The sequence below is a fragment of the Anguilla anguilla genome, chromosome 5, assembly GCF_013347855.1.
Source record: "Anguilla anguilla isolate fAngAng1 chromosome 5, fAngAng1.pri, whole genome shotgun sequence".
In the NCBI taxonomy this organism is placed as follows: Eukaryota; Metazoa; Chordata; class Actinopteri; order Anguilliformes; family Anguillidae; genus Anguilla; species Anguilla anguilla.
This window is the reverse complement of record NC_049205.1, coordinates 57,532,896-57,546,304: the sequence shown is the minus strand read 5'-3', so window position 1 is coordinate 57,546,304 and position 13,409 is coordinate 57,532,896. Positions and strand designations below refer to the sequence as shown.

The 13,409-nt window shown below is 42.1% G+C and overlaps 1 protein-coding gene across 8 annotated transcripts in view; it reads left to right on the top strand.

Moving 5' to 3' along the window:
* Positions 1-7,182: 7,182 nt before the first annotated feature.
* The window catches only part of LOC118227135 (B-cadherin-like), a 50,452-nt gene continuing 44,225 nt past the window's right edge, over positions 7,183-13,409 (top strand). For 3 of the 8 annotated variants that reach the window (XM_035417290.1, XM_035417293.1, XM_035417291.1), the window contains exons 1-14: positions 7,183-7,346; positions 7,866-7,983; positions 8,768-9,078; positions 9,528-9,656; positions 9,752-9,907; positions 10,050-10,200; positions 10,404-10,576; positions 10,707-10,835; positions 11,378-11,497; positions 11,593-11,748; positions 11,891-12,041; positions 12,245-12,417; positions 12,548-12,676; positions 13,219-13,338. In XM_035417290.1, the coding sequence (XP_035273181.1) occupies positions 7,296-7,346; positions 7,866-7,983; positions 8,768-9,078; positions 9,528-9,656; positions 9,752-9,907; positions 10,050-10,200; positions 10,404-10,576; positions 10,707-10,835; positions 11,378-11,497; positions 11,593-11,748; positions 11,891-12,041; positions 12,245-12,417; positions 12,548-12,676; positions 13,219-13,338 (2,067 nt within the window). In that variant the 5' untranslated portion in view covers positions 7,183-7,295. The remainder of the gene's footprint in view (positions 7,347-7,865; positions 7,984-8,767; positions 9,079-9,527; positions 9,657-9,751; positions 9,908-10,049; positions 10,201-10,403; positions 10,577-10,706; positions 10,836-11,377; positions 11,498-11,592; positions 11,749-11,890; positions 12,042-12,244; positions 12,418-12,547; positions 12,677-13,218; positions 13,339-13,409) is intronic. The other 5 variants (XM_035417292.1, XM_035417294.1, XM_035417299.1 and 2 more) reach the window with 5 other exon arrangements.

The window sequence follows — 13,409 nt, the reverse complement described above, 5'->3', positions numbered from 1 at the left end:
AGACGTACGTTGGGCAAACGAGTCCACCTGCTTTTGCTAACTTCTGCTCAGACTTTCTGATCAGTGGTCCTGAAATGTAGAAATGTATTTCCCTCTCAGGTCTCTGCGTTTCACCCCAGGTGTGTGTACCTCCAGCTGCACTGCTGCCTGTGGCTCATTGCCTAGTATACAAAAGGAATAAAACCACCACTGAGGGCATGATGGATATTTTCCACTGATCATCGATTGCGATAAGCTCTTAGCGCTGATGCAACTTGCCCCTATTTCCGCTGATCTCATCGGCTGTCACAGAAAGTTTTGCTTGATGCCTCGCAGCCATTTGCCTCTGTGAGTTTGAGCTTGTCCCGACCTGAAAGACTGGTTTTCGATGGAGGCAAGATAGCTGCAGCTCCCCCCCCCCCCCCCATTTGCATTAGTCACGCATTGTTATGAGAAGAACCGAGCAGACGGCAGTGTCAGGTTATAACCATACCCAGTCTCCTAACGTGAAGATTTGTGCAGTAACAAACACCCCCCCCCCCCCCCCCCCACCAGCGCCCTACCTTCACCCAACAGCTACAGAGCTCGTATATGAATGGAAGTGTGTCTGGGCTGAGGAGTCATGTCTTGCTGAGGCATGCGTTTCGCGTGCCCCCACCCCGCCAAACAACTCAAAATCCTCTCTTCCCAGGACAGTTAAGTCATGTGACTTCTTGACACAGGACCCCACTCTCTCCGCTGCTGTGAGAGTCCTGTAATATCAGCTCTCATAAACAATGCCCCCGCAGTACAGTCACCAGGTATTCTGAGGCCACTGTTTCACACTCTAAAGCCTGAGAGAATCTGAGGCTTAGAGTACTTCAACCTGGAGTAATTCGAAGGTTTAAACCACTTTGAGTAAACCATTTGGGCTCCAACTGAACAGATCTAGTCGAGCCAGTGCCGAATGTGTCCGAGAATCTCATTCGCCATTTAAACTGCCACTGGGACACCTGTGAAGTCTGTGACGTCCTATTTCCTGTTCCGATGTCGTTGTGATATGTCGACCCCTTATTGGACATAACACTATCACATGATTGTGCACTTTAAAAATGTACATGTGTGCTTATTCACATACTCGCCCTTTCCTAGCCTGCAGGCTAAAGAAGTTATAGCACTGCAAGGCTACCAGTGAGGCTACCAGGTGAACTAACGTAACTAAATATACGCACGCAAGAGCAAAACTAAGTTTCAAAGCGCACAGTCATGTGATCCAATAAAGGGTCAACATATCACAATGACACCGGAACTGGAAATAGGGTGTTGAAGACTGTTCTAGAGACAGATCATCACCCAGAAAGGTAGGGCTGCAGTTACCAGGGTAACCCCCATGTCTATTTTTTTGCATTAAACACTTTCGTCATCAGTAAAATGTTTGCAGATTACTGCCAATAAAAAAGCTTTTTCCACCAATATTCAAAACAAAATTCTCCTTTAATATAACCGCAGGTTGTGGTTAGTGACACATTTTTTTTTTAAATGATCAAAGATAACCAGGAGCGTTTTTCAATTTTTACTGCCATCTAAAGGTCTGTTTCAAATGCGTACTTGACCCAGGACTGCCATTCTGCCATCCACCTGTGCAGGCTGTGCAGGTCCCAGGTGCTGAGGCAGCTCAGCTGGCTGTACTGCAGAGTGGGAAATTGGCAGTTGGTTGACTACATGCACTGTATGGGACATCTGTGTTAGTGTGCCCAAACTGAAGGAGGGTGCGCTGGCAATGGAACAGCCACGTTTGGGCATTCCAGATGGTTTTCAAATTCGGGTGATGGTAAAAATAATAAGCTTCCGTTTGTTTAGCACCTTTCAGATGCACTACACCTCGGAGTGCTGTAGAATCAGAATGCCAAAATTGAAAAGAGTTTTAAGATACAAATATAGCTATTGTATCTGGAAGAAAACCAAACTTGGGTGCTGAGCATGTCTAATTCCCACCCTAATTTGGAATGAACAACTGTCTGGAACCGCAGCCCCAGTGCCGATTTTGGAGAATGTAGACATCCACGGTTCTCCGACGAAAAACGTGGTGTCACCAGTCCACTTCCTGTCACGCCGCAGGCTACAGCTAAGCCCCGCACAGAGTGGAGTCAGAGGAGGACCTTTCATATGCGGCTTTAACAGGCAGCCCACGGGTCCCCGATCGACCACTGGGGGGTTCGCTAGAGAGCCGTGAAACGCGGAACACCCTAACTGACTGAACCCTCCCAAACTCCGGACGACACCCTAGGACCTTACAGGCCGCAGACAATACTGGCACAGGATGCCTCGTCTGAATGAGTCGTTCCGCAGCCTTACATTTTCACTTTCAGATTGAGAAACCAAGCGTGGGATTAAATGACTGCAGGTTGTTTTTTACAGTAAAGAGAGCCGTGCCTACTCAAACAAGCTGGGGCACATACAAACCTTTAGATGGTTGTCTTTTCTTGGAAAAATAAGCAACCTCTTGCATAATATCCCCAGGTCAGAGTAAGCTATCAAGGGTTTTGGTTATGGGACAACAGCAGACCTGCCAACCTTAGGAAAATATTACCACAATAGTCAGTGTAACGCTTAGTTCACATGCTTTCGCACCACTTCGCTTTGCACGCACACACAAGCCTTTATTCATAATTCTAGTTTTGACTGTTAAAGTGATCAGGAAAAATTTTATAATATGACCTGATTCTAAAATATCACTTGCACTGCACTGGGCTATATTATGATATACTTTGCGTACCATGCTCTGTATAACATCCCCCAAGACATCATTGCCGCCATTAATGACAATAACAATTGCAGAATACAGAAACTCATCAGGTTACAAATGTCAAAATTCTGGGAAATGTGAAATCATGACTACTGGAGGATTTATACTGCGAACAATAAAAAACGATACAGCTTAATTTTGGAACCAAATTAAAACCCGATATGTTGACACTTTATTTACCCAAAACATGAAACATACACTAACCGGCCACTTTATTAGGTACATCCATCTAGTACTGGCTAGGACCACCAACAATTTTACTCAAAAGTTTGAGTACACCTGCTTAAAACAATTTTTTCATGATTAATATTTCATTATATGATATGTGTGCTTATACAAACTGATAACCATAAGTGAATTGCATTCACGTATTTAATAAAAATGGAAATCATTTATTTTGTATATTGTAACATATTTTCATTTTCAAGTATTTACAGAAACTTATGTTGTAATGTAGAAAAAAAAAAGCTCATGTTACGACGTAAAACAGTCAATTATGAAAAAATCCAAGTTTCTGTTCATGATTTCCATTTTTATTTAATAATTAAATAATTGAATCAGCTTATATAGGCACACATCATATAGGCCTAATGAAAAAAATAGTATTCAACTGAAAAATTATCTAGGAATGTAGGCTTTTGTAACTAGAGGTTTAGCCAAATTATTACCTGAAGCTCCTTGGTGGCTAATGTCAAAATCATAATTGCACAATGTGCAAAATGCATGGTGCCTGATATTTTGCGAGGAACTTCTGGGGGGCATGGACTCGCTTTTTTTTAGCAGGTCTGCCGCTCTCTCTCTTTTCTCTTTCTCTCTCTCTCTCTCTCCTTGTTAGTATCCTCGTCATCCGGCGTCATGATTATTTTCTAACTGCAAGGCTGGTCGGGTGACTGGCTGCAATAATAGGATTTATTTGGTACGTTAGCAGTCTATAGTCCAACACCTTTGCAATGGTCACTTTGCTCCGACAGAGCGTGCGCGATTCAAAGTTTGAACAGGGAGTCTCCGTAGCGTTTGAGTTACTGCAGCTAAATTACTCCATCAGTTATTCACACGTCTCGTAACGAGGCTAAATCGCATGCGAGCTACTACTACGGCTAACTATATACACACATTTATCTCATTAGGATATTGAAATGCATCATCTCGTAAAGTTACCGAACATGTTTTACCGTTTTATATGTTAACATTACGGTCACATTTTTGTGCTTGATTATTACTCCCCACTTCCCATTTTACGTCAGCAATGCAGCGTTACGCCTCGGTGGATAATAAAGTACTGCTGCGTAGCAGTGGATGTTAAGTGGGTCGGGGAGGGGTTACAGAACCACAAGCACAAGGTCGTAGCATCTGCTTCAATCCGAGGGATGCAGTTTAAATACGGAATAAATGTACGGTATTGTTTTGTATTAATTGGTTGTTTTCCGTAATTAAATTACAATAATATTTTTTTTTTTGCGTAGTTTCAGTTGGCATTTCGTACCTGCGTATTTTGACCAACAATTGCGTGGTTGGTACACAAAATGCGTGCAGGTTGGCAGGTCTGCAAAAGAAATGGTGTGGGGAAAAAAATATGAAAGAATTGACACTGTTGAAACACATCTGTTAAAATGTATTTTATTGACCCTTTTGCAAAAAGTGGAAGATGCGCCTCTTGTACAGCTTTGACACGTTCCACTCAGGAAAAATCTCCGTCCAGATGATGAACGCATTGTAGGCCGATACATCAATTATGTTATAAAAGATGACTAAAGGCCAGCGCGCAGTCATTCGCTTGGTGCTGTAGGACCCCATTACTTTGTCCAAGTTGTTCCACCCCCCACCCTTTGGTGGCATTGTAATCTAGGATCATGCTTGGTTTCTGGTCCTCTCTGGTGCTGATTTTGGCATTTTTATGGAGAGTGCTCATGAGACACTAGGGCTGTGGTGTCTGTGAAGACGAACTTGGACAACTGAGGGGCCCTATACTTGATCACCAACAGTTCGGTATATCTGCACTTTCTCGCACTATACAGGTGAGGTAGAGATAATAAGGAGAAAGAGTGTTTGTATGTATGTGTGTATGTGTGTGTGTTAGATTGGGGTGAAATATGGTGTGTGTGTGTGTGTGTGTCGGGCATGTATTACTATCTTTGTGAGAAGCAAATGTCCTCACAAGGATAGAAGGATGAGGAAAATTATGCAAGGTGGGGACCTTTTACTGGTCCGCACAAGCTCAAGAGGCTGTTTTAGGGTTAGGACTTAGGGTTAGGGTTACAATTAGGTTAAGGTTAGGGTCAAGATTAGGCATGTATTGGTTGGGGTCTGCGATGCATAGACATCACCAGACGCTGGGTATCTTCCCTGGTGATGCTCTGCCAGGCCTGTACTGCAGCCATCTTCAGTTCCTGCTTGTTTCGGGGAATTTTTGCCTTCAGTCTCCTCTTCATTTGGATTCAGATCCGGTGATTGACTAGGCCAGTCAAGGATTTTCCACTTTTTGGCCGTCAAAAACCCCTTCGTTGCTCTAGCAGTATGTTTCGGGTCATTGTCTTGTTGCAAGTGCTGTCCAATGGGTTTGGGGGCATTTGGTTTTATCTGAGCAGCAAATATTTCTGTAGACTTCAGAATTCATTGCAGTCACATCATCGATGAAGACAAGTGAGCGCGTTCCACTGGCAGCCATACAGGCCCAAGCCATAACACCCCCTCCACCATGTTTCACGGATGAGGTGGTATGCTTTGGATCATGGGCATTTCCTTTTTTTCTCCACTTTCCTCTTTCCATCACTCTCGTACATGTTAATCTTTGTCTCATCTGTCCACAAGACTTTGTTCTAGAACTCTTTGGGCTCTTTTAGGTGCTTTTTAGCAAACTGTAATCTCGCCTTTCTGTTCTTCAGGCTTATCAGTGGTTTGCATCTTGTAGTGTACCCTCTGTAGTCCTGCCGGTGTAGTCTTCTACGTATGGTAGACTTTGACGTGTCTACACCTGCATCCAAGAGAGTGTTTTTGTTCTGTTGGGCTGTTGTCAGGGGGGTTTTCTTCACCATAGAGAGTATTCTCCGGTCATCCACTACAGTGGTCTTCCTCGGTCTACCGGGTCATTTGACGTAATTGAGTTCACCAGTTGTTTTTTTCTTGTTAATGATGAACCAAAATGTTGACTTGGGCATGCCCAGGGTTTTTGCAATGTTCCTGATTGATTGATTTTCATTTCTAAGCCTTATGACGGCCAGCTTAATTTGCATCGATACTGCTGTCTTCCTCATGTTGCCACACCCCAACAGCAATCTCCAAAGGCAATTGCAAAGTCTAGAATCAAGATATCAACAGCTCTCTTCTGCATTCACTAACGACACAAATGAATACACTTGCCTAACGAAACACATCTGTGAAGCCAATTCAACAAATACTTGTAGTACCTTAAAATGGGGGGACCATGTACAAAAGGTGCTGTCATTTCTAAACGGTTCATCCGATATGGATGAAAATACCCTCAAATTAAAGCTGACAGTCTGCACTTCAACCTCATTGTCAGTGTATCCTTTCAAACTCAAAGTGCTGGAGTACAGAACCAGAATAACAAAAAAATGTGTCACTGTCCAATGAATTATGGTGCTCACTGTATATATTTAAAAAAAAATTTATTTACTTATTTTTTCATTGTGCAACAGAATTACTTCTGACAATATAATGCCTTTCTTTTGTATGGAGACTGCCAATTCCCAAAAGACAATTGTTGTCATTTTGACTTGGTAATTGATATTAACGTTGAAAGCGAGAATTAAAAATGAAAATACTTCAAAGTTGTGTTATTTGTGGAATATTAATGACTGAATAGGACTGAACTGATATCTGTATGCAGTTTAAGACATTTCAAGTGTGCCTTTCATTTGTTTCACAAACCATTTATTTAAAATAGATTTTCTCTATGAATATAATTGTTTTATATTCATTCTCCTATTTTTCCACTCAGTGATGCGCTGTATTTTATAAGAAGTAATCTGTTCAATCACAAGATCACCATAAAATTCACAGTACAGCACATATGTGTTTGTTATCATAACTCTTCTACTTTTTTCTAGTAGATGAGCAATGAGAAATACATGTAAATGTAAAATTTGATCATATCGACACATTTACATTTCATGACTTGCACAAATATATTTTCTCGACAACTTTGTAAATCCCCAAATGAACGCGAATAGCCGGTACAAATTCCTAACTCTTTTGGTGTTTTCCCAGTTTTGTCTGAAGGGGAATTCACAGATCTGGAATCGTCAGCTGGCATTAGGACCCGCCAAACAGCAAAGCTATCACCTTGATACAGTTGGTGCGGATAAAAAGGATCCAGGCCCATACTTGCAGAGATCACCTGCCCACTGATGTCAACACTTCCCAAAACTACCTGCTTTGGTTAAGTAGAACTGCTGTGCACACCGAAAACACCTCAGAGAAGGGAATACTGTTGAGAAGAGCAACGCGGAACAGATTTATTATTTTTATTTGTTTTACATTTTAGAGACTTTAAGATAAGGATTTTAATCAGATGGGGAGTCTAAGAAGTTTAGAGGTAGGAGTAATCCTTCTCTTGGCACAGGTAAGATTTTTTCACAATTATTTCTTAAATAGTCATTTGGCCCATGTGAATTATATGCTGTACCTTAGAGACAAAAATTGTGCTGGATCACTCTAGATGAAAATCTAGAAAGAATTCATATAGAGTCGCGAGGTAATGTCGGTATTCATGGTTACGGTAAAACATCTGACTGATTTTGCATAACTTGTATTTATTTTTTATTCAGTTTGTTGAATCGCGATAGCAGCTTACACAATTGCATATATATAGTCTTGAAATTAAAGGCGTACTAATAATTCATTTTTTATCTACAATTAAATTTATTCTGTAATCAAAGATACATACTTTAAATGGTCACATAACTCACCACCCAGCTGAAGTCTTTGAAATCCGTGGAGTGCATATTGTAGCCCAAATGCAAACATGGAAGCTGCTCATAACTGCCAGATAAATATTTTTGAAATGCTCTGGAATATCAGATCTACTTTTATTCCCAAAAACCTGAGTGTAATTTTATTTATTTATTGTTTGGTAATTCAGGCGTTCAGGTCAGGATTTTGTGAAGAGGGAGTGCCATGCCAACCAAGTTTTGGTTCAGAAGTTTTTGAATTCTCAGTGCACAGACGGCATCTTCACATGGGAACGAGGCTAGGAAAAGGTAAGAACACCCAATTACACTTTACAAAAAATAATTTCCTTTTAATTTCTGCCTTCAAAGTGCATCCGGAAACTCCCTTCTGGAAAATTGCTTGTTGGGCATTTTCGTGGTGGCACCTAACGTCGAATCTCACAGTTGTTTACCCGCCACTTGTTGTTTTTTTTAAAGATTTTTTTTTTAACTTAGTTTTTATTTGAGTTTCAACAACTTATACAATCATATTCACAATTTTGCCTACTGTTTTTTCCCCCAGCTGTATCTATATGGTTTATAGATAATTTAACAAAATAAAATTAAAAGAAAAAAAAAAAGACTTCGTGCCATGGCAGTGTGGTGGTGTATTTATTATGCATATGATGTGACACGGACAGCATAAAAAGCAGCTTTTTTACAATTATTCCCCTTAATGTTAAAAAAAGGCTAATATGAAATATGTAATCATTTGTTCTGTTGAAGGTCTAGAATGTCTTTCAATGCATGAAAATATGACATTCCTTTCTGACATGATAATGTTTATGTTCTTCACTATTGATAGCGTGGTGTGTGTTGATAGTGTTTGATTTGGCGGCACAGTGGGTAAGGAACTAAGCTTGTAACCAGAAGGTCATAGGTTTGATTCCTGGGTAGGACACTGCTGTTGTACCCTTGCAAGCAAGGTACTCAACCTGCATTGCTTCAGGTTATATCCAGCTGTATAAATGTTTACACTGTAAAATGCTATGTTAATATTGTGTAAGTCTGCTAAATGCCTGTAATGTTCCGTTGTTTCTTGCTCTTGTTTCAGTGCACTTTGATGACTGCGGTGGCGACAGGAAAGTCTTATTCCGCCTTAATTCTCACATTGAAGTGGACTCTGACGGAACAGTGCGCCTGAAGAAGCCTGTCGAGCTGTATGGCGGAGAGAGGCATTTCACGATCGCCATTTTGGGCTCCAAGAGCGAGAGCCGGTCGGCCACAGTCCGAGTGGTGCACGTACGCAAACACGGCCATGGCGACCACCATCAGCTTCACCACCACGAACTCAAACACCACCACCACCACACCGATGACCACCAGCAATCCGAACACAGTGAGGTGGATGGCGTTCCTGAAGAGGTAATATAATATTGGCTTGTCTTGTGCAAGCTACCGTAGGGAACCACAGCGCCCTCAGCTCTTGGGAAAGGGAAGTTGCATGCAGGCAGGGCACCCTAGTACGGGTTTTGAGCAGAACCGTGGAGATGTGAGCCGCAGAGTTCTGGACCGGCCGGTCAACTGAACGCTGAGCCCGGAAGCAGCTTGTACAGCTATACCTTACAGCTATACCTTGTCAATGACAAGCTCTTTATTATAATCAATGAAAAGAGCCAAGAAGCAATCAATAAAATTTGTTGTTTTTTTATATTAATAAACCTTTTAATCCCTTCAAAATGAGAGAAACGAGCATACCGTTGCATTGATACTTAACGGTGCAATATGGGGAGAATGGATAGTGTCTGATGTAAAGGTTTCTAAGGCAACGGCTACATCCTGGAAGCAGTTCTGATAGTTCCTTCCTTCCTCAGCACTCTGCAGCTCTGCCACAGCTGCCACACTCTTCAAAAGGACTGAAGAGGAGGAAGAGGGACTGGGTCATTCCCCCCATCAGTGTCTCGGAAAATGAAAGAGGCCCCTTCCCAAAACTCATGGTGCAGGTATGTGCCCGTGGCTGCGTTTTTACCAATTTTGAGTTTGGTAGTAGTTCAGTCGTGTTTTATTCAGTGACGCCTGGTTGCGTTTGCATTTGCAGATCCGATCCAGCCGGGATAAGGAAGTGAAGGTGCAATACAGCATCACTGGGCCCGGGGCAGACCAGCCCCCTGTTGGGCTTTTCACCATTAACAGGGATACTGGCTGGCTCAGTGTCACCCAGCCTTTGGACCGAGAGAAGGAAGATAAATATAAAGTAAGTTTGTTTTTCCAGCAACAAGACGATATTACCAAGTATCAGCAATGGCCAAGTCTTTATTTTCATTTTTTGTGAGATTTATTAGAGGTCCCAGCCGTAACTGTAGGCCCGTGTTCTTTCCTCTCTTCCCCCTCTCTAGCTCGTGGCTCACGCTGTCGCTTTGGGTGACAGTGCCAGTCGGGCCGAGGATCCCATGGAGATTATCATCAAGGTGATCGATCAGAACGACAACAGACCCGAATTTACCATGGATCCGTTCCTGGGCAACGTAGCCGAATCATCCCCCAAAGGTACGTTCATCTTATGGCAAATATGAAAATTCAGTTTGGTATAATAACAGTAGCATATTCTTTGCGAGCAGTATCGATATCCACAAGCCGGGCTGACTGCCCAAGATGCAATATCACATAAACAGTCGCAGTGGTGCTCTGTTGAATCAAATGATATTTTTTGTTTTGATATTTATTTGTGTTCATTCATTTTCCCTCTTAAGGTTTTGAATTCATGAAGGTGACTGCAATTGATAAAGATGAACCAGGATCAGCGAATGCTGACATTAGATACAAACTTCTGATACAAAACCCAGAGAGTCCAAAAGCAGATATGTTCTTTATTAACCCTTCGACTGGAGGGATCCAAATAAATTCAGATGGGCTGGACAGAGAGGTATATGATACACTAATAACAGGAACTATATGTAAAATGACAATGATTTAAAAAATAGACATTATGGACATAATAGACAAGAATATATCCAGTTAGAAATAGTAAAACTATTTTGCGTTTCCTTTTGCAGAACTTTCCTAAATACACATTGATAATTCAAGCTGCTGATATGATGGGGGAAGGCCTCGCAACCACCTGCACAGCAATCGTCACAGTAACCGACAGCAATGACAACGCTCCTCAGTTTGTGCACAGTTCAGTAAGTGACCTTTAACTGGTACTTTTCAGTTATGTTGAGTGATATTCAAGTTGTTCCTATTCATAGTGTGTTGAGCTGTGCAGTATTCTATTGGCTTGTCTGGTGCAAGCTACCGTAGGGAACCACAGCACCCTCTGTTGTTGGGAAAGGGAAGTTGCATGCAGGCAGGGCACCCTAGTACGGGTTTTGAGCAGAACCGTGGAGATGTGAGCCGCAGAGTTCTGGACCGGCCAGTGAAATGAACACGCTCTGAGCCCAGAAGCACCTTGTGCAGCTATACCTTATCAATGACAAGCTCAATATTATAATCAGTGAAAAGAGCCAAGCAGCAATCAATAAAATTAGTTGTACTTTCTATATATATGTATATATATAACTAATAAAAAAAACATTTTAATCCTTTCAAAATGAGAGAAACGAGTATACCTTTGCACTACTGCTTAACGGTGCAATGTGGGGAGAATGGATAGTGTCTGATGTAAAGGTTTCTAAGGCGACGGCTACATCCTGGAAGCAGTTCTGATAGTTCCTTCCTTCCTCAGCACTCTGCAGCTCTGCCACAGCCTGTGTTTCCACACTCTTCAAGGAACTGGGACTGGGTCATTCCCCCCATCAGCGTATCGGAAAATGAAAGAGGCCCCTTCCCAAAACTCATGGTGCAGGTATGTGCCCGTGGCTGCGTTTTTGCCAATTTTGAGTTTGGTAGTAGTTCAGTCGTGTTTTATTCAGTGATGCCTGGTTGCGTTTTCATTTGCAGATCCGATACAGCCGGGATAAGGAAGTGAAGGTGCAATACAGCATCACTGGGCCTGGGGCAGACCAGCCCCCTGTTGGGCTTTTCACCATTAACAGGGATACTGGCTGGCTCAGTGTCACCCAGCCTTTGGACCGAGAGAAGAATGATAAATATAAAGTAAGTTTGTTTTTCCAGCAACAAGACGATATTTCCAAGTATCAGCAATGGCCAAGTCTTTATTTTTATTTTTTGTGAGATTTATTAGAGGTCCCAACCGTAACTGTAGGCCCGTGTTCATTCCTCTCTTCCCCCTCTCTAGCTCCTAGCTCACGCTGTCGCTTTGGGTGACAGTGCCAGTCGGGCCGAGGATCCCATGGAGATTATCATCAATGTGATCGATCAGAACGACAACAGACCCGAATTTACCATGGATCCATTCCTGGGCAACGTAGCCGAATCATCCCCCAAAGGTACGTTCATCTTTTGGCAAATATGAAAATTCAGTATGCTATAATAACAGTAGCATATTCTTTGAGAGCAGTATCGATATTCACAAGCTGGGTTGACTGCCCAAGATGCAATGTCACATAAACAGTCGCAGTGGTGCTCTGTTGAATCAAATGATATTTTTTGTTTTGATATTTATTTGTGTTCATTCATTTTCCCTCTTAAGGTTTTGAATTCATGAAGGTGACTGCAATTGATAAAGATAAACCAGGATCAGCGAATGCTGACATCAGATACAAACTTCTGACCCAAAACCCAGAGAGTCCAAAAGCAGATATGTTCTTTATTAACCCTTCGACTGGAGGGATCCAACTGAATTCAGATGGGCTGGACAGAGAGGTATATGATACACTAATAACAGGAACTATATGTAAAATGACAATGATTAAAAAAACAGACATTATGGACATAATAGACAAGAATATATCCAGTTAGAAATAGTAAAACTATTTTGCGTTTCCTTTTGCAGAACTTTCCTAAATATACATTGATAATTCAAGCTGCTGATATGATGGGGGAAGGCCTCGCAACCACCTGCACAGCAATCGTCACAGTAACCGACAGCAATGACAACGCTCCTCAGTTTGTGCACAGTTCAGTAAGTGACCTTTAACTGGTACTTTTCAGTTATGTTGAGTGATATTCAAGTTGTTCCTATTCATAGTGTGTTGAGCTGTGCAGTATTCTATTGGCTTGTCTTGTGCAAGCTACCGTAGGGAACCACATCGCCCTCTGCTGTTGGGAAAGGGAAGTTGCATGCAGGCAGGGCACCCTAGTACGGGTTTTGAGCAGAACCGTGGAGATGTGAGCCGCAGAGTTCTGGACCGGCCGGTGAAATGAACACGCTCTGAGCTCGGAAGCACCATGTGCAGCTATACCTTATCAATGACAAGCTCAATATTATAATCAGTGAAAAGAGCCAAGCAGCAATCAATAAAATTAGTTGTACTTTATATATATATGTATATATATAACTAATAAAAACAACATTTTAATCCTTTCAAAATGAGAGAAACGAGTATACCTTTGCAGTACTGCTTAACGGTGCAATGTGGGGAGAATGGATAGTGTCTGATGTAAAGGTTTCTAAGGCGACGGCTACATCCTGGAAGCAGTTCTGATAGTTCCTTCCTTCCTCAGCACTCTGCAGCTCTGCCACAGCCTGTGTTTCCACACTCTTCAAGGAACTGGGACTGGGTCATTCCCCCCATCAGCGTATCGGAAAATGAAAGAGGCCCCTTCCCAAAACTCATGGTGCAGGTATGTGCCCGTGGCTGCGTTTTTGCCAATTTTGAGTTTGGTAGTAGTTCAGTCGTGTTTTATTCAGTGAT